Here is a 26,208-nt window from a genome sequence, read left to right on the forward strand (position 1 = left end):
CAAGAAAACAGAAATGGCAGAAAAATGAAGAACTGAGCCCTGAATCACTGTACTGGCCAGATGGCCATTCACAGCTGCAGACACAGATGAGCTGGGCATGCCACTGTGTAGTTAGAGCTCATTTACTGGTGGCTGGTCTAGGTCCCGGAGTTAAGCGGAGCTGTATGGATTATATGGAACAAGAAGCAATGGTGTTTACATGGGACTAGGCTGGGCCCTGGAGTTAAGTGGAGCTTTACGGATTTTAAAGAACAAGGGTCAAGGGGGCACGGGGTGGGACTGCCTCTTACCTGCCTGAGAAGCTCTGAGAAAACATCAGAAAAACACAACAAACAAAGTAAACAAACCAAATTAAAGAAACCAAGGGAGTTTCAGAATAAACTAAAGAAAACTAAGTAAAAACTGAAGAAAATGAATTATGAGCCTGTTTAAATGACAGAAGAAGGTTTCAAAGGTGAAAATGGGCAATTCTCCCTTACAAATGCTATTCAGAAGCCCTACCTGACGTATAGAGAGATGGGCACCACAGTGTTGAGGATGATGACATAGGACCAGAAGGAGAGGAAAGCTGAGAACAAGAAGTTGTCAACGGGAGGGTCCCAAGGCAGGTAACTCTGGAACAGAGAGCCCACCTCTCGCTCCCACACAGCATTACCTATGGCCAAGATCACCCCCATACACACCAAGAAACCAAAGATCTGACAGACAGGGGAGAGAGATGGAGAATGAGGAAGAGAGAGGGAGGAAGGGAGATGGACAGAAAACCAGAACGGGAAAAGAAAGAGAAAGGAGTGAATGAGAAATAAGAATAAGGAAGTCATTAAGGCTGGAATAAGGAAGAGGTCTAAAACCATCATTGTCTAAAACCTTCAACAAATTGTGCTTGCAAGCAGAAATCCCAGTAAAGAGGATCTGTTGCATGACAACGGTTGAAGCCTGACTGATATATCAGCTCACTGTTATTGGGTGATATTTGCCCTTGTATCAGTATCTGAACCTATTCCACCAATATCTCTAATGTTCAAGAAGAGTTTTTTTTTTCCTTTTATATTTTTAGATATTTTAAAAGCAGTATTACCTGCTTTTATATAGTTAGATATTTTATCTATTTGTCCACAAATAAGCACTTGCTAAAGTTAGCGTAGGATTCAGAAAGACAATATAAAATGATCACTGGAACATGAAGTTAGTTCCTACAAAAACTGAACTGTAGTATAGTTTAAGCAAAATTAGACTCGCTGTTATTTTTGCTTCTGAAGCCAGTGCAACATTTTAAACTTGCTTCATCTTCATATTAGTGTCTTGAACTTACCCACAGCACCAGGGTGTTCATCAGGTGGTCTATACTGGTCCTCTTGAACTTGGTGCGTCCACTGTTCTGCATCAGCTTGGTATCTGGACCTGCAAAACAGGGAGACACAATCAACATCAAAGGACAATGTTACAGAGCATTGTCAGAATCAGGTTCACACACACATGCACGCGCACACACACACACACACACACACACACACATGCACACACGCACACGCATGCACACACGCACACAGAAAGCAGACAGTCTCTCTCACACCCACACGTGCACAGACCCACACGCACCTGCAAATATGACGAGGCCGTAGCAGCTCTCTGTGTTACGCAGGACGCAGCCCCTCAGCAGCATGTTATTGTTGGTAAGTGTGTACTTACACTCCCTCCAGTGCAGAGCCCCACAGAAACGGTCCAGCTTGTTATTGGGTAACTCACACACTACCTCTCCTGGACATGGACATAGAGAGTGTGTTACACTGGTAGGAACATGGATAAGACACTACATAAGGGATGTGAAAATCTTAAACTACTCTCCCTCAAACATAACCTGATTAATATCATCTCGAGTCACCTCATTGTAATTGTGTTAGTATATGTGTGCAAATCTGATCATACAGCAGTATAAATATGCCAGAGACTAACAGACAATAACCAGACAATAACAGTTAAGTAGCACTCACAGAGTGGTATGACAGAGGTAATGGTTCTATCTCTGTAGATATTAGGCATTGTTTGGATAACAGCCAGTGTTTAACTAAAATAGATGGGTTTTAGAGTTGCTGACAGCAGAAAATGTTTGCGCACACACATACCCACACACGCACGCACACACACACGCACGCACGCACGCACACACACACACACACACACACACACACACACACACACTTCTGTCTCTGCTATTTGGTAATAGCAGTTCCACAAATCTTTAGTCCTATTCACTTAACATGCATGGATGCACGCACATGCATGCACACACACACACACGCACACATTTCAGATACCTCATACCATCAAACTGTGCAAGGTTTCCAGGTTCTCCCAGCTCTGAGGTAACAGCCAGAGACTGACGCACCTTCATGTTTGTTTCCCTTTAACAAACAAACAAACAAAAATGAAACAAATGATTCACTGAAAGAAACTCATGTCCTGTTTTCACAGGACACAGGAGCAGAGCTGAACTCTTACCCATCCAGCTCAGCTGTCTCAATATAACACAGACCATGAGGTTCACTGCTGGACAACAGGAGCAGGTCAGCCTGCAACACACATGCACACGCCCTTTTTTCTAATCACTGTTCAGCCATATTGTACATTCCTCACCTGCCCACGATACAGGTGAACATGGAGTCTACACGCACCAAATCCAAAACACCCTACAGTACAGTAAGTGAACTGGAACAAGTGTGACGCATTAATCCACATCCGAATGCGTTACTACAGGGTATGGGCCATGTCACAAGGCAGAGGAAGAGGAAGACTTACTGCCACAAACTGGTTGTTCTCCAGTTTGATAATGTCACCCACTCTCACGTCCATCCACTTCTCTTTCTGAAGACTACAGCAAGCAGACAGGAAGTGACATCATCTCAGTGACATAATAATTATACACACACTATTGGATGGTGATTTAGCACTATTAGCACTAGCTTGATTAGTTACTTACACGCCATTGATGAGCACCTGAGACTGGCGGTTATTCACCTGGTTATCACTCTTATGACGAAACTACAGTAGAAACAGAGAGGATTTTAAGCAAGGTTATAGCTTAGTGTACATTATTGTGTTGCATGGGACAGGCACCAGGAGCACGATGTTTCGTGTGTAATGTGTGAGATAGCAAAAGAGAAACAGAGACTCACATAGTCATCAGTGGCATCTTTGACTGCTGTGATGCTCAGCACTAGTACTAACGGCACTATGGTGGTGAACCAGGGCAAAGAAGAGATCTGAGGAATCAACTGAGATAGAGGAAAGACAGAGAGACAGAGAAAGGGGTAGAGAGAGGAGACAAAAGGAGAAAGAGTATGGGAGGTACAGAAAAGGGGAGAATGAGAGAGAAAGAATGAGGGAGGTGAGAGAGAGACAAAGTTAACCGTTTTTACTGTCCGAGTTGGTGAGAGAGGCAGCAGCAGAAGAAGAAGATGATGACAGAAGGAGGAGTTAAAAAGGGAAGGATAGAGTTTATTGGTGACAAAATGTTTTCATTAGACAATAATAACCAAAAAAACAAATAAAAGAATCAGCCTAACTTTTTCAACTCCTTTATAGCCAAACTTCTTCATCTCTGCTCCACTGCTCTTTTAGGTCTTCTTAATGATGGTCTTACTAAAACCGACAATGTTTTGGCAAAAATGATTGTTTTTGTGTGTTGTTGCGTCTGTGATTTGTAGCCTGACCTTAAGTAAGAGAAAGGCATTAATTAAACTAAAAATGCTCTTTCTCACTCCTACACAATGGTGGACCGTACCCTTGTCTTGTTCTAAACCGTTCGGTAAGATGATCCCATGGCTGACAGCACGTACATCACTCCATCCATCACTTTCCTGTTACATAATGTGTACCTCCAGGAACAAGGGATTACCATCTCAGGACAGTCTGCCTCTGACAACCCAATTCCATGCTTGCAATTGCTAATGAGAAGCGCATGACGTCACCTCTCGCAAAGCATGCATGTGACAGATTTGAACATCTCACATGCTTTTCTTGTGACTATGGGCACAGACAGAAGCAGCCAGGCTGATTAGCCCATGCTCTGCCCTCTGTCATTAGCTTATGTGCAATGGACTGTAAAACCCAACCCTGGATGCTCTAACATAAACAAAACCACAATAGTCAGTCCAACTGCAGTGGTTGACAATTAAATCATGTTATGGGTCGCCAACTACTTTGCTCTGAAAGCCCTTCCTTTAAATTTCTATGATTAAAAAACATTAACAACAGATAAAATTATTGTACCTGCAGTATGAGAAGAAACAGGAAGTAAGTATTGGCAACTTCCTGGAACTGCTCAAACAGGTTGACCGGCAGGAAGGTGATGATGTTGTACTTTGAGGTCATGATGCAGTTATTCTGCAAATACAGAAGGGGGGCATCTTTAAATATTTTTTAAATGCTGCAGGAATATGAAAAGTAAAGCAGTAGTTTACTTATTTTTCATATTGTATTGTATTACCTTCACTAATGCATTAAAAGTATTGATTTAAGAAACAGGAATATTGTGCAAATAGTTCACGTTATTCCATCTTTCTTTTGTAGAAGAGCTCGTATTCTCAAAGACAAGTTGGTGCATAGTGAACAACTTGGAAGTATAATGAAAGACACATTGTTGCAAAGACCCAAAGGCAATTTTAAATGAGCTGGGTGTAATCATTGATCAAATATGAAGTTATGTCAATATCAACTCATTTGTTGATGATGTATTTCTGGTAAATCATTCAATACATTTGTTAATAGCTCTAGAAAACTGGACTAAACTTTAATTGCTTATTTTTAAATTTTTTTATTAATTTATTTTTCACTTAAAATTGTTACTCAAAATTGTGGTGACTGTTGCCAGCCAGAGGAGGATGGGCCCCCCCCTTTGAGTCTTGGTTCATCTCAAGGTTTCTTCCTCATGCTCTAGGGAGTTTTTCTTTGCCACTGTCACCCTTGGCACTGTTACTCTTGCTCACTGGGGACATCTGTAAAGCTGCTTTGTGACAACATCTGTTGTATAAAGCGCTATATAAATACATTTGATTTGATTTGACTATCAACCAATCTGACAGAGCTGTCATGAAGAATGGGAAAAACTGCCCAAATACAAGTGTGCAGTTTTTGATTTTTTAAAAAAATACATTTTCTGAACTCCCTAAAAACATTTTCACTTTATCATTGTGAGAGATTAATTGTAGATGGGTAAAAATGATAATTATATCCTTTTTTATAATCAGGTCTACAACACGATAAGTATGCAACAAGTAAAGGGGTCTGAATATATGTATGTGTGTGTTTGTGTGTGTGTGTTTGTGTGTGTTTGTGTGTGTGTGTGCGCGTATTTCTCACCGCATACAGGAACTTCTCGTTGTACTCCCTGTCATTGGCTCGGACCCTCCTTTCCTGTTCTGTAGGAAAAAAATCACAACATTAAACCATTTCAGAAATTCAGCATCCAATAGTGTCTGCAACACGCTGCCTGTGGAGGAGTTACTGAGCAACAGGTTTGCATCTGGTCAGCCAATCAAATGAATTTCCCTTTCAGCTGATACAGGCAGAACAGTGAGAATTAGACAATTAAGACACTGCAAAAGGTGAAGAAGAATGCTTAGCGCATCGTTGGTGCACAGCTCCCTGCCACTGGAGACATTTACCACCAGCGCTGTGTGTGCAGAGCAGGTAGCATCATAAGGGACTCCTCCCACCCCAACCACACACTGTTTAACCTCCTACCATCTGGGAGGCGATACAGGAACATCCGTGCTAGAACCAGTCGGCTCGGGTCCAGCTTCTTTCCATTCACCATCACTTTACTTAACTCTACAATACACCGATAAATACTGCTGCTCCTACACCTTCCATGCAGTGTACCCTGGACTTATTTATATTCAGCATTCAGCATACTGGATATAGTGTATGTACATCATACACTACTGTTTATATCTATCCTGTACTACACTGATACACTGTAAATAATCATTACACTATTGTATGTACTACCTACATCATATTGTGATTTATTTTATTATACTTAACATATTACGTATATATCTTATATGTCTCACATATCTTGTTATACTTGACATTATATATGCACATATACAGTGTATTATATATATATATATATATATATATATATATATATATATATATATATATATATATATATACACACACACACACACACACACACACACACACACACACACACACACACACTTGTTTTGCACATTGCTACTATTTGCACTTCTGGTAGATGCTATCTGCATTTCGTTGCCTTGTACTTGTACTGAGGAATGACAATAAAGTTCGTTCGATCGATCAATCAATCGATCTATCTATCTATCTATCTATCTATCTATCTATCTATCTATCTATCTATCTATCTATCTATCTATCTATCTATCTATCTATCTATCTATCTATCTATCTATCTATCTATCTATCTATCTATCTATCTATCTATCTATCTATCTATCTATCTAGAGGGACAAAAAGTGTTTGTCATCTGATGCCATTACACTGTTCATGACGATGGATGAAAACTATACTGCCCAGTGCTGCTTAATTAACTTTTGATTTGTAATTGAGACATCATTTGTACACATACTGAATGGACTACAAGGAGCAGGAGAACACATTTTATGAGAGGCACAAACTCCAAATGCATTTTCAGTTTACAAGTCTCATAAAAACACCTCAAAAACCAACAAAGATGTTTTTTTTCCAGTAACCCTTTATCACTTTACAGGTGGGTTTTAGCAATTTATTACTTGCTAATTCTCTGGAATGGAATTCACTTTTGCACTACAATATATTGCCAAAGGTATTCACTCACCCATCCAAATAATTGAAATCAGGTATTCCAATCACTTCCATGGCCACAGGTGTATAAAACCAAGCACCTGGGCATGCAGACTGCTTATACAAACATTTGTGAAAGAGAGTCGGAGCTCAGTGAATTCCAGCATGGTACCATGATAGGATGCTACCTGTGCAACAAGTCCAGTTGTGAAATTTCCTCACTACTAAATATTCCACAGTCAACTGTCAGTGGTATTATAACAAAGTGGAACAGACTGGGAACAACAGCAACTCAGCCACGAAGTGGAAGGCCATTTAAAATGACAGAGCAGGGTCAGCGGATGCTGAAGCACATAGTCCACAGAGTTCGCCAACTTTCTACAGACCTTCAAACTTCATGTGGCCTTCAGATTATCTTAAGAACAGTGCGTAAAGAGCTTCATGGATTGAGTTTCCATGGCCAAGCAGTTGCATCCAAGCCTTAGATCACCAAGTGCAATGCAAAGCGTCAGATGCAGTGGTGTAAGCGATGCCACTGAACTATAGAGCAGTGGAGACATGTTCTCTGGAGTTGTGAATCATGCTTCTCCGTTTGGCAATCTGATGGACGAGTCTGGGTTTGGTGGTTGCCAGGAAAACGGTACTTTTCTGACTGCATTGTACCAAGTGTAAAGTTCGGTGGAGGGTGGATTATGGTGTGGGGTTGTTTTTCAGGAGTTGGGCTCTGTTCCTTAGTTCCAGTGAAAGGAACTGTTAATGCTTCTAAGAGATTTTGAACAATTTCATGCTCCCAACTTTGTTGGAACAGTTTGGGGATGGCCCCTTCCTGTTCCAACATGACTGGACACCAGTGCACAAAGCAAGGTCTATAAAGACATGGATGAGTGAGTTTGGTGTGGAAGAACTTGACTGACCTGCACAGAGTCCTGACCTCAACCCGACAGAACACCTTTGGGATGAATTAGAGGGGAGACTGCAAGCCAGGCCTTCTCATGCAACATCAGTGTCTGACCTCACAAACGCACTTCTGGATGAATGGTCAAAAATTCCCATAAACACACTCCTAAACCTTGTGGAAAGCCTTCCCAGAAGAGTTGAAGCTGTTATAGCTGCAAAGGGTGGGCCGACATCATATTAAACCCTATGGATTAAGATTGAGATGTAACTCAAGTTCGAAGGCATGCGAAGGCAGATCAGGGAATACTTTTGGCAATATAGTGTATGTATGAATCTCTAATAAGAAACCAATCCCTGCATACAGTGCAATCTTTGCAATTAAAACTAAAAGATCTTGCTAAGAAGAAAAAAAAAGAAACTCCAATTTTGTACAATAGATGCCCAGCATCGCAAAGCTGCACCGCACTGTTTAAGACAGAGCAGCTCTTGTTAGTTACTCTATGCACTGGCATATAACGTACATCTGAAGGAGCACAAGTGGTTAATAACTGTTCACTGAGGTAGAAAACAGAAGTGTTAGAGAGAGAATAGGCCCTGCCAATTATACACCACCTACAGCTTTCAGTTCTGCTGATGGCAGGTAGAGGAAACACTTTCAGATTCACTCCCCTCATATTCGCATAAAGATCCACACACGCACCTATTTACAACACATCTATTAATTCCGGTGCATGTACGCAAGATGTTTCATAGTAACCATAAGCATTTTAATGTCAGTTTTAGAACAGTGAAAGAGGCTCCTGGCAAACAATTATGAATAGGGAAAAACATAAGAAAAACAGTGGCATTTGAGTGATGAAAAAAACAACAGAATATCACCCTAAAAGACAAAGCTGTTTCTTCCAACCAATGGCAATGACAGTAGTCAGTAAATATTCTAGTGCAAAAACAGGCAGTAAGAGACAATAAGAGTAAGAGTCTTCTCTCTGGGTGCGATTAGCTCCGTTATTCTGCATCTGTTAACGGGCTCACACTCCACTGTAATTCTGTTGGATTTATTCCTGTCTGAGACTAACCAGTATAGTCAAATTAGTCAGAGAGACTTACTAGGAGTTGAACAGCTATTGCTGGCTAACCCAACCTAATTTGGACTGGTAAACACAGATATTTTTCTGCCCCCTAGGCCTATAGCAAAACAATTGTACTGATTTGTATCCACGGATTGAGAATGCACAACTAGGCACTGGCAACTTGGAACACAGCTTTTGCATTTGAAATATTTTATGATGATATACATGTTTTTTTGTGAAATGTTTGTGATAAAGTTCAAACACTATCCATGTACATATTATTACTTCAAAAAATTGCTATACACAAATCCACATTAGTATATATACACACACACATTTGCAGCCCATGTCTTAGTGTGGTTTTCTTTTGCTATGCATAAACTGTTTTTCACCCTTGAACCTCCCTTGTATACCGGCCTTAAATTCAGTTCATATTCCACTGCAATTTATAGAGGTGAGATGAGCAGAGACCTTTTGGGGTTTGTGTGTGCATGTGTATGGCTAAGCTAGAGGGAGCAGGTCTGGCACTCCTCTGTACTGCAGTGCTATAATATTGATGAGAGTTTACCAAAAAATGCCTGGTTTGATTACATGCTGCATGAGAGAGGGGAAAAAAAACAAATACACATCACACACATTTTTCTTGTTGCTCTCTCAGGAAATCACCCCTACTTAGCACTACAGTGCTGCAGCAAGAAGGTTCAGCAGGAACTACAGCTCAAACTTTGCAGACTGCAATGATGTGGTACATCACACATGCAGACACCCTTCCCACCCACATGCAGAGGTCTGGTGAATGACCAAGAGCTGTGTCTGCACCAAATGGGTGCATCACTAAAGGTCGCCTACATTCTCACACACACACACACACACACACACGCACGCACACACGCACGCACACACACGTACGCAGCCTTTAGCAGTCTCTGCATATTGAGTCAGTCCTCACACCCCCTCTGTCCTGCACTCAGTAAATTACCCAGAGCCTCTGTGGTTTCTTGCAAAAAGGTCACTGAGTGCTGCCTAAGCATTCACTCTCCTTTACACTGTCTAAAGACTGGTTGTAAAAAAACACTGCTTCTCTTTGCTAAAGACCATGGCAATTACAATGCAGTGGTGAAATCCAAGTGAATGGCATAAGAACAGTAATGGAGGAGAATAGCCGTGATGCAATGAGGCTGTTTCCATGTAACGATGTGAAACCAGCTCACTGTGGGGCTTTTCTGAGCAGTAAAACCCAGGCCTTTTGCTTAGTATAGCAATGACTGTATAGGGACAGTGCAAGAGTTGAAGTGTACATTTTAGTACAGATTAGGGGTTTGCGAGCATGTGTGCATGCCAGGTGCAAAAACGGGGTAAGCAGAACTACCAAAGACACTGATAATGTAGGTCATTCACTTTCTGCGTGAATCTGACAGAAGCTCAACTTGACAGAAAAAAATAGAAGGCATCACTGCTATGGAAAAATATTATTTGTAGAGAAGAACTATTTAATTTAGTTTTATTAAATGAAGAGTGTGCATGAAGATAACCTACATAAAACATATTTTAAAAATGACTAACAGAAAAATAAAACATTTTTAACTGCTAAATGCATAATCCACTGACCAAATAGACCTAAGATGATGACAGATCTGTAATACAGAGAGGGGACAGGCCAAGACATAATATGAATGCAAATATACATACATATTATGTGTACAATATGTGTATAATTTGTGTCAGAAAAGACAGTCAACTGAGAGGCCCAAAAACAACACAACCAAATGGTGTCACTGGACACTGTAACATATCAGACAGTACTGAACAGAGCTGTGGATGAGAGTTCTTTGAGAATATTTACATCAGTTCATCACAGGTGATTTGACTTCAAATCACTGGAAATAATGTAATGAATTTCTCTACACAAGAGAAAATCCTGCATATCTCAGCATTATTACATCACTGACATTTAACCAGAGCAAAATTTAACCTCTGAAGTGGCTCTAGACACTAGTGGGCATGGATAGTACTAGTGGAACATTACCAGAGAAATCCAACAACAAAATTAAACCAAGATGAATAACATAAAATGTAAACACTGTTTCATGTAGACAGATGCGGTTAGCAAATACAACCACATGCTTAATATGCAAAAGTTAAGCTGTAATGAAGGTGACCCTTTGAAAAAGGTATTGAATGGCTAACCAACCCAAGAGAGTGGTTATCACTGGCAAATGTAATGATGAAGGTAGCTATTTATTTTAGATTGTAAATATTGAAGGTAGCTGTTCTGGTAATGTAGTACTGTCACATACAAGGTCAGGAAGACCCAAACAAACAAGCAAACACACACACACATATACACACACATACACATACACACACACACCCCAGTTGATGTAATTTTTGGGAAACATCCATGATGAGGCAATGACACACCAGCACATAAATAGAAAAGAATGCAGAATTTTATTGACATCACAAGGTGAAGTGAAGCGAAGCTGCGGTAAAAATGAGCAAGAATAATATTAATAAAGCATAACATTTAAGAAACATTTATTTTTGAATGATGGTTTGACATAAAATAAAGTGACATAAGAATGGTACATTGCACATGGAACATAAAAAAAATCAAAATAGTCCAACTATAAAGAACAGCAACAACTAACATATAAGCTACCTGTTCCGCATCTTATCTTTTCCGAGGTTGGGAGTCCCAATTTGATCCATTTCAGATGGGGAAAAATGGGGAACCACTTCTCTGGAATATCTTTAGGAATGGTCATTTTGACTGGAGAATGTTCTCTGAATGTTCCGTCACAGTAGTGCCATTTTCTTAAAGCAGCTGTAAATCCGCAGTTTCGGATGGAGTTTGACACGCGCCGGCCGAACGCGCTGACGTTCTAAATACGTGCGCGTGACAGACTTCAGAACTGCGGCGCAGTTGGACCAAGGCGGCAACGATAAGCGCGGAGGTTGTTTTCTTCCTCCCGTCAGTTTTGCCGCAGAGTCAAGAAGGTCACTCAGCTTGGAGACGCTGTATTATTATCCGAAAAACTCTGGAACAAACCATTACTTAAAAGATTAGAATTCCATATCGAGTTACGGCGTCGATACGTTTTCAAACGAAAGTGGTAAGCGATATGCCTTCGCACGCGCGTTGAGTTTGGGTGTCATTTGATTAGATTTTAATCTTATTGTCATTAAACTCATTTCACGTACTCATTGATTTGCATTGTAAAAGCACCAACATCGTCTCGATTTTAAGTCAAATGGCAGCTCAAATAACACTTACGAGCTACCGAGCAGTCCACGCTGTTTTATATGTCATAACCGGAGACAGGTTTGATTCGCTGAGGAGGTAGCCCGCTGATGAGGATGTGCCAAAAACGAAGCTCTCCACACATCCGCCGCCATGCGGGCTCCAGGAAAATACTATACGTGCATTAGGTTGTAAGATTCAGAGCCTAGATGACTCCAGATACTACTGCAACTGCAGCTTGCCTTGTGCAGGGATGTGGAAAAGAGGAGAGTGAGCACTAAAGAAGAGCAGGTGACAACTTGACCAGGCAGGCTGTTTGTGTGTGTTTTCACCCACCACTGAAAGCTAAAACTGATGTGTTCCAAATTGCTGACTCACTCAGATGCTCTTGTGTCTGTGCACGAACACTCTTACACTCACACATGCACACCAATTCACTCATGCCCCTCACACTGCAGGACAAATCTGACCAGATTTTACACTTGAAGCTTAAACTTTGAAGATGGCATTTACTGAGTCTAATTAATACTGAGCTGTCTTCAGCGCGTCAGTATGAAGTTGTCAAAGCTACCTCTTGAATTGTAACATCATTTCTGAATGAATAGCACCTAAAATGTGATCTGTGATCCACCCCATGTTTAAAAGTTCTGTATTTCACCAAACAAATGGTTTGCACAATCATGAATGGCAAAAGTATGTGAACCCTTACATTTACTGCAGAGCCTTTATTAGGAAGAACAATTTCTCTAGAGGCTGGTCAGTCATGCACAGTGGTTAGAAGATGTTGGCCTATTCCTGTAAAGAACCGTTTCAATAGGAATTTTGGAAAACACTTCTGGGTTTCTCATTGTGTCTGGTTCCCTATTATGTTCCATGCTTCTAAGATTTAGACAGAGCACAAACAGACATCCTGATATTGCAACATGAATTTCCTGATATAACTTGGAATTTAGTGTTTCTTCAATGACTGCAAGCTTCTCAGGCCCTGAGGCAGCAAAGCAGTCCATTATATTCTTCCCACTAGTTTGGTGGAGGTTTTGATTTTGATGTTTTCCCCATTCAGTATTACTTCCCAAAATATCCTTTTCAAGTAAAGCTGACCAGATAATCTAGCAAAGATTTCTGGAAAGCTATGGTATCCTCTATTAACCTCCCATGTGGACTCATGATCACAGATAAACACAGACATTATGCACAAGATTCCTGCAGTTCCTTACATGTTCACACCTGTCACAACAGATTAAATGAATTTCTTGACTAACCTCAACTGTTAGCAAGCTTTAAACCATTGATGCACTTTATGTAAATCAATTGTATGCTCCAGGGCCCATCTGATTATCAGTCCTTCAGTGTTTTCAGGAACATCTCAGAGCACACTACAAATGTTATATAGCTTTGTATCCCTGACCACAACCAAAAGTAATTTAAGTGATCAGTTCACCATGCATGTCCAAGATGCAGTTGTTTTTTTTTGTTGTTTTTTTAACTCTGGTTTAAGGATTCTACAGTGTGGAACTGTCCTGTGTTTTTAGGGCATCCCTCCCTGGGGCAAGTAATAAATGTGCTAAATTTCTTCCCTTGGTAAACTATCGACCAGACTGTACTTTCATAACTCTCTCACTTTTTTCAGCCTGAACAACTTTTTTTCAGACGTCCTCTGGAATTTATTTAATTAGACCATATTGAAGTTTGGAATGGAATTCTACTGTGAAGAATAAAAACTGTATTAATAACAAAATTTTGTATTTTTTTTTTAAACATCACCCAAACAAGCACTTAACTCCAATAACCCTCTTTTCAGGTCATTACAAAGTCAATTTCCAGACCTGGATTTTGTATTCACTGGCAGTTGATTGAACAGTTAAACCTGGACACTTTGTACCTGACGCCTAAGTAAAGAGCTGAGAGATTAAAACATTACCATTTAAATTGGAATTAACAAACTGCAAAATCCAAGAGCAGACATTTGAGGTTCGGCATTGGAAGGCATTCCAGATGTTGGAACACATTCCAGTTGTTCACATACTTTTACCATCAATGACTTTGTTGAAATCATTGTTCAATAAGGATAGGAAAAATATGGCAATGTAGAAATGTAGAATGTTTGGGAAATACTTTATTTATTGTTGTGTTCTGATCACATGCACGCAGACACAGAAACCCAGTTGAAAAACCATTACTATTCAATTAAGGGAAGCAAATACCAAGTTTAGGGAAAAATCAGTCTATTAAGAGAAAGAACACAAGATGGCATGAAGGAAATTAGGGAGCAATAGTTTTTCACATCAGGACATGACTTTCAAATGTAGTGAACAGTGCCCTCTGTAATGGAGTGTCTAGCTACAAAGGATGGTCGTGTATTCAGTCTGGTTTGCTGTTGGGGGCGGGTTATGTGGATATGACTTGTTATGGCTAGTTAGGTGTAGCGGTACATGCCACATACTTGTCTTTTGCAAGTATAACATCTCAGAGATCCAATTAAAAGAAAATTACCTGGGGGAGGCCTCTTTCTGAACATTTCCATACCTCAGACTTTCTACCACTCTGTCCCATGGGAAAATCTAAAAACACAGACACAGTCAGTCACACACACATAGAAACACTAAACACATCAACAGTATCTCAAGGGTAAAAGGTGAATAGATGTCTGCTTACTCAGGAAATTCAGTGATATCCAATCCCCCAGTTACAGCACAGAACTGTCAGCTAAATCTTAGCCACTCTTTAAATGACCCCACTGTTACTTACTCAGGACATGACAACTTCTTATCACATTTTTATTTCTAGCCAAAAGAGCACTGGATGAACTTGATTCAGCACTCATATATTATGCAGTCTCCTTATCATTAGAGTACTGGCACAGAACCAAAAAAGGTTTTCTTGCACTTATTAAAAAACATCAAATACACCCTGACAATTGTTCAATTCACCAAGAATGTGGATGTGGAAAATTGGTGCATGTTCACAATTTTTTTTACACAAGACGCTTATCTTTTGTGATGACACAACATTATGGCACACATTAATAATTAGCAAGGCAGAACATCAAATAATGCACTCTGTAGAGTGCTTTGGCTATGTTAATTGATGACTGCATCTGGTTGTCTGTAGGTCTTCCTGGGAAGACACTCCAGCCAACCTGGCCCTGAGTCACACAGTACTCTGTCTGTCTGGCTCGCTACAAAAGATAGCATGGAATTGTTTTCAGGCCATCAGAGGGATGACATCAAAAATGACAGGATTTACAAACAAGTCTATGCAAGAAGACAAGATGTGCCACAAAAACTCAGAAACAAGATTTTGCTTGCTATAACTATAAGAATGTACCTAATGAAAAAACACGCAAAAGGAAAATATAATTCAAGAAACAGACTGTAATTTTGCTCTATGATGAAAATGTAATGCAAATGCACTCAGAACTCAAAGTTTAATACAATCGCACAGACCTGTGAACATGACAGGGCTCTAACTGGCAGGTGCCAACACTTAAAAGCAGTGTTTAAACCAAAAACTAGATATTTTTGGCATAACTCAAACTCAATACAATTTATGATACAGTAACTCACTAACAAAAATCCATGCATACTGACGTAGTGCTTAACAGGAGGTCATATGACTAAAGATAGCAAATAGCCCAACAATAAACTGATACGTGTTCACATTCTAAGTTATAATCAAGGAGGAAAAAATTGTGCAAGGTAATTCTGCTCATTGCAGGAGGTAGCAGTGGCTCTGAACATGAATGAAAGAAATAAAGAAAGAAAGCCAGTACCTAGCCTACCTTGCTTGTGTTCTCTATGCAGGCTAATCTATTTCTCAGTCCCTTCAATCTGTTTATCCATCCTTCTGTCTGTCTCAGAAATGTTTCAGTTCAAAACAGGAAGCATCAGACAAGATGCATTATAATAACATTTACTATATAAAATTAAGCATATCTCTTCTGACTTATTTCTCTTACTTTCTGGTTCAGACCATCCACCTATACCACTGTGATAAATGTGATGACTCAGTCATTAGTTGTATTTAAACACTCAGGAATCAGTCTGACCAACTAGCTCTTCATTTTCTGAACTACTCTTAATGTTTCAAATCCAGTTTAAATTTATGTGCGAGGAAATAGCTAACCACATAGCTGCCTCAGCTGCCTCACGCTAGTCACGTAGCCAAACAAAACCATCTTTCAGACAAAATTATTCTACAAGCATGGTGCACAAGAGCTGGGAAAGTACAGTATTCAGCAGGTTTGACAGCTTCCAAAATATTGATATGAATCAAATTTATGTGGCAAGTAGGATGTGATAAGAGTTACAAAGTACATTTCACCCGAACAAAAGGTCAAGCTTTCTGAACGGGTGGATAAGCTAACATTAACTGATGTGCGCGGATAAGCAGGAGAGCTACAGCTACCTTATCAGGTCCTGTAAGCCTACGCACTGATGCTCAGCGACATGTTCCTTCTGATCTGACTTCAGCGCTTCCTTCAGTTCCGTTGTTATAGGTATCCTCATGAGTGTAAGGCTACATATGCTGATCGGCACGTGTTATTTCCCCAGTAATAAAAATGTTCCCCAGTTCAAAGTATAGCGGTTGTCCAAACTGTTTGACTCATTCAAAGACAAGGTTACGTATACAGTGAAAGGGGTAGGACCCTTGTGCTAGTATGGTGGCCTGGAAGTGAAACACACAAATGAGAAAACACAACTGCAAATCCAAAGCGTTCTGTAAGATGCCCTGATGTTAATATTTCTTTAGGATGAACGGGGTTTTATTTGTCATTTGATTATACATATGGGTGTGTTGATTGCCGGTGAAGACGGTAAACATCAAGGCTCAGGCAGTTGACATGTCAGCGGTTATATTAAGTTTTGTTTGACATCCTTTTTACTGTTAGATTTGACGTTTTTGAAGTAAGGCAATGTCTTGTTAAGTAATAAATTGTTCTAACAGATTCAGGGTCAAATTCATTTGAGTTTGCTAAGGTACCTAGCTAGCTAAGTGGCTAGCTGCTAGATTTAACTTCCCAATTGTTACCAAACCAATTAGGTTAGCTAGCTAGTTAGCTTGTTAGCTATTTTGTTCAAATGTTGCTAAAGCATGTGGCATCAAACTTTAATTTGGGTTGAGGTTTAGTAGTTTGTCATGTTTTGATAGTTTTTAGTAGTTTGTTATGCTTTAATAGTTTTTTTGTCATGTTTTAATAGTTTGTCATGTCCATAACAGTTTATACAGTTCTATACAATAAGCGGTACTTTATTGTATACAACCGTTGCCAGAGCATGTGCAGTAAACAGAATCTCCACCAAAATCCCATCCACATTTGTTGTGCATTCACCCTTTCTCTTAATGCCTAAAGTATCCATTCTTATACATTAGATAATGAGCTAACATCACAATAATCAGTAAACATGTGATTTTATCAAAAAAAGAACATAACCCCAAGATACTGATTTAATTTAAAAATGTAAAATGTACAGTCATTGTTATTAATACAGAGTGAGTTAAAAAAAATGTCAAGAAGCCTAGCTGTTAGCATGAATGCATAAATGACTTTTGACAAATTTTACAGGAGAGAACAAATAAATATCAGCCATACATTGTCCTGTCCGTTTTTATTAACATGCTTTCACAATTTATTAAAAAATGGTTTAATGAACATTTTTGCCATTAGATCCGTCTCATTAAGAGCTTTACTTTAATATTTAACTTTTTTTAAAACCTAAAATATCATTAACACTCCTCTGGTTCAAGGTATTGATTTATAAAAAGAAAAATTAACAATCTGACTTACTCCAAATGTTATTACAGTTCACATTTACTTGTTGCCTCTGAATAGTCTGTTGAATTGCCTATTGCTGGCAAAGCTGGTATAGGATGCTAGCTAGCTGTCTAAAATATGTTCTGTTGTGTTTCCTAATTTGTTGTCATATTTTTGGTTTTGCTGTCTTGTTTTCTGGTTTCCTGTAATGTTTTTGGCTTTGCCGTTGTTTTCTGATTTGATAATGTATTATGCACTTCTATGCCACCGTACTAGGAAATTGTAGCGAGGTAAGCAATGAATGAACTGCATGATTTACAGAACCGAAACTTAAAGGTTCTAAAGGGTTGTGATAATGATGAGTCTTCGTACTGTCGATATGCATTTCACATGCATTTTTACTTTTTTGTTTGTTTCAATATCATTTGAAGCACAGTTTATGCAACACTAAAATGATCTGTAGCTAAATGGTGCAGGTAAGTAACAAATTATGCACAAGTTGTCCTCGATAATTGGATGTTTATTCAATATCTACTATTTGAACTATAGTTGTGTATGTAATGTGAGTTGAATGCAATTGGTATTTAAAATAAATATAAAATGAATGTACATTTATTTTGAATTAGCGTCCATGGTTAACCTGTCACATGTCTTTGCTTCTTTATTGTTCTAGTTCCACCCCTCATTTTGTTTTCATTGTTGTCATCTGTTTCTACTTATTCCGCATTATCCCTGTGTTTTCTCAGTCTTTTGCCAGTCATTATAGGATGTCGATTGTGATGTTCTTTGTAGATGTTGACTCTGCCTGTGTATTGGCCAATACATATTGGCCTCCAATTTGTTCTAAGCTTTTGTCTTTTATTTAGCTTTGTTTCATGTTTTGCTTTTCTGTTTGTTATTGTGTATTCCCATTACAATTGTCTTCATATTGTTTCCAAGACTGGACTTCTTAAACAACCCTGATTACAGAAAAAACTTCCTAAGAGCATGAGGAAGAAACCCTGAGAGGATCCAACACTCAAAGGGAGTTCATCTTCCTCTGGTCAACACTGGACACCACAATAGTAACAATATAAACAATAAAGAACAAAATAAGTAGTGACAAATATGTAAGCAATTGAAGTCTCTTCCAGGATTTTAGAAGTCCTAATATGGGTGTGATGAGTGTAGATGTGTCTGAAACCCATCTGGCACAAGAATGTCTGCTCATAGTGATGGAGAAGTGGGTGGCTGGGGTGGAGGGATGGTGGGCTACTGCAGGGGGGCATCAAGGGGTTGTGGGAGGAGCCATAGCAGCTGACATGGGTTGAGGCTCAGCAACAGCATGACACCAGGAGTAGATGTACCTCAGCAGAAAGAGAGAACAGATTATTGCTCACATCCAAGTATGAAGGTATGTAAATTAGGGAACTATAATGTGCAAAGATGGACTCCAGCGGACCTAGCTATGGCAAAACAGGTAAAAGGAAAGAGCCTAAATGAAATGCAGGGAGAGCTCCCAGCACTGTGCCGCTTTCAGACAAACTTGAGTGACAAATGTGAGATGAAGTGACAGCATCATAACATCCCAGTTTACCATAATTCTCAATGCCCATGGACCCCCACATCCACACCTTTACCTAAGATGGGAAGTAGTTAATAAAATGTCCGACTGTACAGATAGGTTTAGGATAGATTATTAGGCATATACAAATATTAAAGTGTGTAAATTGAGAATCTATAATGTGCATGGATGGACCCTGGCTATGTCAGCACAGCTAAGAGGATAGAGCTAGAAGGAAACACAGGCATGAGGGCTCCCTGGAACATCAGCACTTTTCTGCTTTCAGTCAACAAACTTGAGTAAGAAAAAAGAGGTTAAGTGACAACATAACATCCTACTCTAGCACAACTCTCAATGTCCATGAACTCCCTGATCCGCATCTTTAAACAATTCAGTTCAAGATGGTGCCAGTGTATTTATTGGCTTGTGTTGTGTGTTACTGTTGTATGGTAGTGCTTATAGTCACTATTGCTCGTTTATGGTCATCAAATGGTACTCAACATTTGTACCTTGGTGGGAGAGTTCTGGGACTAAAATTCCAAGGGATAGAGTGGCTTTCACTCCTGATTTCTGTCTCCCTGCCCTGGGGAGGTAAGTGGCTATAGATGCTTTATCCACAGAAAGAATCACCTTAGAAAGAGGAAACAATGAGGCATTCTATTGAGAATATGGAATTGCTCCTTTACCTAAGATAGGAAAAAGTTAATAAAATTACTGACTGTTTCAGCCTGCCCCCTGTGGTAGATTTTCCTATTCTTGGTACTATTAAAGTGTATGCACCTTTTGATCTAAGCAGGGTGGGTTGTAATGCACTAGGAGTACTGTAGTACTGTGGGGCAAGACCATTCAGAGCTTTGTAGGTCATTAGAAGTATTTTATAATCAATATGAAATTTTAATAGGAGCCAGTGTAAAGTAGCTAAGATAGGAGTGATGTGATGAAATGTTCTAGTTCTAGTAAGAACTCTGCCTGCTGCATTTTGAACTAGCTGGACCTTATTTAAGAACTTAATAATACAGCCCTTAATAATAGGCCAGCCCTTAAAGATACAGCCAGATAGTAAGGCATTACAGTAGTCCTATCTTCAAGTACGTGGACTGGCTTTTCTGCATCATGTGAGAAGAGCATGTTCCTAATCTTTGCAATGTTCGTGAGGTGGAGAAAGGTTAATGATACAGGGATTACTGTGAGGAATTACAGTAGTCCAATCTTAAAGTAATAAATGCATGACTAGATTTTCTGCTTTGAACGAGAGACTGGGGTCCATAATAACTCTAAGATCTTTAACTCTTAGAGAAGATGTGATTGGGAGACCATTGAAGTTTATTAAGTAATTAGAGAGTGAGGACCTAGCTGTCTCTGGGCCTAATAGAAGTACCTCTGTTTTGTCAGGATTAAGAGAGAGAAAGATCCTCTGATGTCCATTATGCATTCATCAATAATACTAAGATGATGTATATCCTTTGGTTTGGCTGAGACATATATCTGAGTATCATCAGTGTAGCAGTGGAAACTAACACAGTATTTATATATAATGTTACCCTTAGAGGTAGCATATATAAAGAAAAAAGCAAAGGCCCTAGAAGAGATCCTTGTGGGACACCATAGCTAACCTTGTGTGCTGAGAAGTTTCCATTTATGCTGACAAACTGGTAGCGACTGGCTAGATAAGATTTAAACCAGGAAAGGGCTATTTCCTTAATCCTAACAACATTTTTGAGTCTATCTAGTAAAATGTTGTGATGTATAATGTCAAATGTTGCAATCAAATCAAGCAATATAAGCAAAGAGACATAACACTGGTCAGAAGCCCACAACAGGTCATTAACTACTTTAATCAGTGCTGTCTCCATACTATGATGAGGTGTAAACCGTGACTGAAAGACTTCATGTATCTGTAGTAATTCAGGTATGAGCTTAGCTGCTGAGCTGAAACTTTTTCTAGGATCTTGGAAATAAATGTAAGGTTTGAGATCGGCCTGTAGTTTAACACCTGACATGGGTTGGGGTTAGATTTTTTGAAAATTTTGTAATTTAATTACTTCAGGTAGGATTTCCTTAAGAAAGTGTGTGGGCAGTGAGGATTTTAAGCCTGAGATCAGAGATGTGAGTTCTGGCTCTTGGATAGGTGTAAACGTCTCTAGAGTACTTTTTGGCTTGGTTGTTCTGATCTCTAAGTAGCTGCCTGATGTCAAGTTAATACTCTTAATGTTATCTCTAATGTGCTTAATTTTCTCATTGAAGAAATTCATGAAATCATTACTACTATGTGATGTTGTAGTCTGAGCATTGGTGTCAGTATTATTCCTAGTTAGATGTGGAATTGTACTAAATATAAATCTAGGATTATTTTATATTAGTGTGAAGAGATAAGATGTTCAAGTGTTGCAACTTGGCTGTGGTGGGGCTTGAACCAAGAACCTTCCAATTTTAAGTCAAGTACCTATTTTAGGTGTTTGTCAAGCTATATCAGCTTGTTCATGGCTACTAATTTTTTCTAGAGGTTTTTAAGATTTAAAAACTTCAACCCTAAAGTTCAGCCCTTGTTAAATGCAGCAACTTAGGACATTAGACTTGTAGAAGAGTGGAGCGGAAATGGAAGAAACACAGACTACAAGTATTGATATGTTCAAGTTGCTTAGTTAACTAACAGCTAGCTGTTAAATCTGCTAGGGAAGCATATTTTTCAACCATGTTGCTAAAAATTGCAACAGACCTAAAGTTTTGTTTATCACAATTAATACTCTACTTCAGCCTTCACCTGGGTTTGAGCAAATTTCTTCTCATTCCGGCCTATGTGAAGACTGCTTAACCTTTCTTATTGAAAAGTCTGAAACTATTAGGTCTCATATTACTTCTTTGGGTCTAGATTTTCCACTTTCTCTGGCATGCCTAGGTGTTTTTAAAGAGTTTGTGAGCTAATGTTTACATGGGTTACACTTAAAAGAGTGTTTGGGGTTACAGGCAGTGCCCCTGGGGTGGTTTAGGTCTTATTTCAAACAGAATGTTTTCAGTGAATACTGGAAACTACTTCTCCTCCTCTCACCACATGATTTGTGGGGCTCCACAAGGGCCGTACTAGAATATAACCTCTTTTCAATATATATGTTACCATTAGGCCAAATTATTAGAAAGCACAATGTCAACTTTCATTGTTATGCTGATGATATTCAGCTGTACCTTCCCATTAGACCTAATGACAATGGGTTTTTTTACTCATTGTATCATCTTATGTGTTTTACTTGTGTTTTTACTTGTTTTTGTTGTGTTTGCAATGTGTAGTCATTATGCAGATACTACAGTATGTACAGCACTTTGGTCCACACAAATTGTTTAAAGAATGCTTTATAAATACATTTTACTTGTTTTACTTTACTTATTTACTTTCTTTACCTAAGATGAGGTATTTAATGAAATGCTTGACTATACATATAGGTTTTTATCCAAGCCTTAAACATTGAGGGCCAGGTGGGCATTGCCCCCAGATTTTCTTTCTGCCCCCCAAGCACAAACCAAGGAAAGGCTGTTTTTCTTTAACTTGTGCCATTCTCTCTGAACCAATCACAAAACTGTTGCTGTTTCGCATAAAGTTATTTCTTTGCTTAGTTCTCATTGGCTGTTTGAGCCATATAAATGTGCCTGATGCTTTGGGCGGCTCAGTGGAGCAGACAGGTTCTGACCTCCACTGCAAATAAGTGAGCCGGTTAATTATTAGGGCAATTTAAACAGCTGTACAATATTGAACTCACATCCACACTGTAAAGTTAGTTTAATTTTGCTAATGTTTTCTTTGATATTTCTTTCACATTATTAACTAGTTTTACTTTTAATATTTTTGCTGATTACCTTGTAAACTTGTTTTATTAGCAGTTAGCCATTAGCTAGTGACCGCTATCTCAGTTAGATCGGCCTGTTACTATAATTGATGTTTTTGCATATTTTTAAAAAATTTGTGCATGTTACATTCAATAAACCTATATCAATAAGACACCTTATGATATATTGTTTACTGCTAAAAAAGAACTTTTTCCTGCCCAAGCTGAAGCACATCATAGCTCAAACGATTCCTCGCTGTCCCAACCAGTTTTGAAAGCTTTTCAAAAACCCACATTTGTTTGCCCCCCTCTGACTACCCCCGTCATATCTTCTACTGGTTCGTCCCATGGCCATTTCTGTCTTTACCTTGATGCTGTTGTCATGACACCACACAACATACTACCTGTAGAACTGGATACATGTGAAATAAAGCCATCTCTTTATTTTGATCATTTTTTTCACGTGTATCTTTTCATTTAAATATAGAACAGTCCTATGTACCTATACAAAGTATGTATTTCATGATTTGAATTGTACACTCCAGAATTAAGAACGAACATGAGTGCCAGACATTATTAGAAATTACTTTCATAAGTATATGATGCTACGATACCAAAATGCCACTTTTAGATTCTCAATTAAGACAGCCAGTAATTATTTTAAGGGAGATTTTTCTTTTTTTTTTAGTTTGCATTTTCTTCTGTTCTCTGGCAGTAAGTGGCTTGGTTGGCTTTGCTGTGGTGATAACTTGGTTTAGACTCTGGGTATGTGTATAGTGTCTTGTGAGGGCTGTGTTTTAGGGTGGGGCACTACACTCAGGTTGCATGCCTCACTCCATCCCATTGCACCTGTTCCTTCATGTGAAGTGTCAAATCTATGCCGTCCCATCTCCATCATAATATATACTGTGTTTTTAGCATCCTGGATTGAGTGTTATAATGTGGAACAGTCCCCACCTGCTGGTGGGTGTGCACAAGAGTGAAACAGTGTGGCGCTGACTCATAAATCTGCATGCACTCTTTCCACCTTTTCTCTGTCATTATAGCAACTGCTGACTTCAATTCATAATTGAATGAAAATGGAAAGGGTTATCAAACTCAGGAGGGATGCCCAACAATAAACATGGATAACAGCACTATTGGTCTTGGAATATCCCTGTTTTGTACACTTGTGTTCTTGCTCCAAGTCTATCACTGGGCAGTTTGGACACCCTGTCTCTTACACTTTCAAGAACTGCCTGGTTACAGTGCCTCTGAGTTTATTTGGTTATTCATTCGAGCTTGAGCTGTGTTTAAATGATTAATTTAATCTAAATGATTATTTGTTATAATTATTTTTGTTTCTGTCTTACATGACACTTTGGGAGGACTTCTACATGGACTCATCTGAATCCAGTGTTATCACTGATGTTATCAAAAAAGCAATTTGAGTTATCAGCCAATTTTTTTAAAAAAGACAGGAGCATACAGTAATTAGTAACGTATTAGTAACGTATTGGGAAAAATATACAGATAAGATTAATCATTAAACAGAAGTCTTAAGATTAATCAGAAGAGACCAAGGAGTAATGTGTAGGCTGAGGTCATCTAAAGAGTGACAACTAGAATTAAGTCTATCATGGTTATGTCAGAGGGTGAAATTGCTGTAGTTGGAGTGCACAGAGGACACAGTCACCAAACCAGACAGAATAAAGTTGCTGCTGCTGCTGATTGTCTAATTACTAAAATCTCTAGCCCATTCTTTCAGTCTCTTCAGGAGGGTGAGTGATAATACAGGTGAAGCCTTTGTTTTCAAGCACAGCAGGAGTGTCTCTGACACATGCAGGTGACTCCACTGTAGTAGGGACAAACCTGACAAGAACATAAACGTGAATAGTGCTGTTATCCATATTCGTTGTTTGGCATCCCTCTTGAGTTGGTTACGATAACCCTTTCATTCAATTTTAACCATATCAAAAGTCTGAAGTGAGCAGTTGCTATAACAACACTACTAACCCACACCTCTGATAGCCAGCTAGCCATCAAGTTTGACACATGTGCATTTGTTCCTACAAGACGACAAACTTTCTTTCAGTCTAGCACTAGAAACATCTTTGGGTGAGCTTTGTATTGCAGCCAATTATCAGTTAGTTGTCTCTGGTTAGTGTTTTACAAGTTTAATGGACCCTGTGATTAACTAGTTTAAAATGGCTCTTTCCTCATTAATGTTGATTAATTTACATCATGGTCCGGATTGTTGAGTGCGGTCGTTCTGTGTCCGTGTACAACACCGTTGGAGGGACGTGAGAGAGGTGTAAAAAAATGCCGTTTTAGAGCACTTAAAGCGGAAATTTTACGGTGTTTTAAACTGAAATATAAATGTCATATAAATGTCGGCGTTTTTTATGGCTTTCCGGCGTATTTTACAGCGTAGCGTTAGTGAACAATACCAGCATATTTTGCCACTTTTTTTTGCCGGTTTACAAATATAACGCATTTAGTTTGAGGCGAATTTTGACTGCTTTGGCTTTCCATTTAACTAAACCAGCAAAATCAAACCACACGCTCTACATGACAGCACAACTAAACCAGCAAAACTAAACATTTACATTTATGGCATTTGGCCCTTATCCAGAGCGACTTACCAAAGTAAACCACGCGGTCTATATGACAGCCGGGCCCTTTGTGCCTTTCTGTACTTAGTTGTCTTACTTTAATCTTGTCAACCTTAACCTATAGCTATATTTTATTCTTTTTACACAGTTCCGTGACATTCGTTCGATTTCAGCCCCCCCACTCATTCACTCTACATGTCCCAACATTTTCATGTAATCTTTCTTGGGTATTTTGAGAACACATACACATACACACCTTTTCTTTTCAGCGATATCACTTTACGTTCACTTATTTTCACACACTTTGAACTATTTGTGCAGTCCGTTAAATTAAAGAGAACAGTAAGTTCTATTAATGCAACACAGTTTATCCGCAATTTTAAAAAAAATCTGTTGTAGTTTTAAAACAATTCTACTTATAGTTTTCTTGGTTTTGTTTCAATGCTATTTATGCAGGAATAGTTTTGTTGAAACGAC

The 26,208-nt window shown here is 39.0% G+C and overlaps 1 protein-coding gene across 8 annotated transcripts in view; it reads right to left on the bottom strand.

The window, feature by feature from the left end:
- The window catches only part of atp8b2 (ATPase phospholipid transporting 8B2), a 30,780-nt gene extending 14,160 nt beyond the window's left edge, over nt 1–16,620 (bottom strand). For 2 of the 8 annotated variants that reach the window (XM_081696095.1, XM_081696100.1), the window contains exons 1-11: nt 11,443–12,042; nt 5,359–5,417; nt 4,270–4,383; nt 3,174–3,272; nt 2,978–3,039; nt 2,797–2,869; nt 2,500–2,570; nt 2,323–2,402; nt 1,600–1,758; nt 1,313–1,401; nt 502–698 (exon numbers count right to left, since the gene is read on the bottom strand). In XM_081696095.1, the coding sequence (XP_081552221.1) occupies nt 502–698; nt 1,313–1,401; nt 1,600–1,758; nt 2,323–2,402; nt 2,500–2,570; nt 2,797–2,869; nt 2,978–3,039; nt 3,174–3,272; nt 4,270–4,383; nt 5,359–5,417; nt 11,443–11,548 (1,109 nt within the window). In that variant the 5' untranslated portion in view covers nt 11,549–12,042. The other 6 variants (XM_081696096.1, XM_081696094.1, XM_081696098.1 and 3 more) reach the window with 6 other exon arrangements.
- Nucleotides 16,621–26,208: the final 9,588 nt, after the last annotated feature.

Source organism: Electrophorus electricus, chromosome 14 (assembly GCF_041902795.1).
Source record: "Electrophorus electricus isolate QZ-2024a chromosome 14, ASM4190279v1, whole genome shotgun sequence".
NCBI classification, from domain to species: domain Eukaryota; kingdom Metazoa; phylum Chordata; class Actinopteri; order Gymnotiformes; family Gymnotidae; genus Electrophorus; species Electrophorus electricus.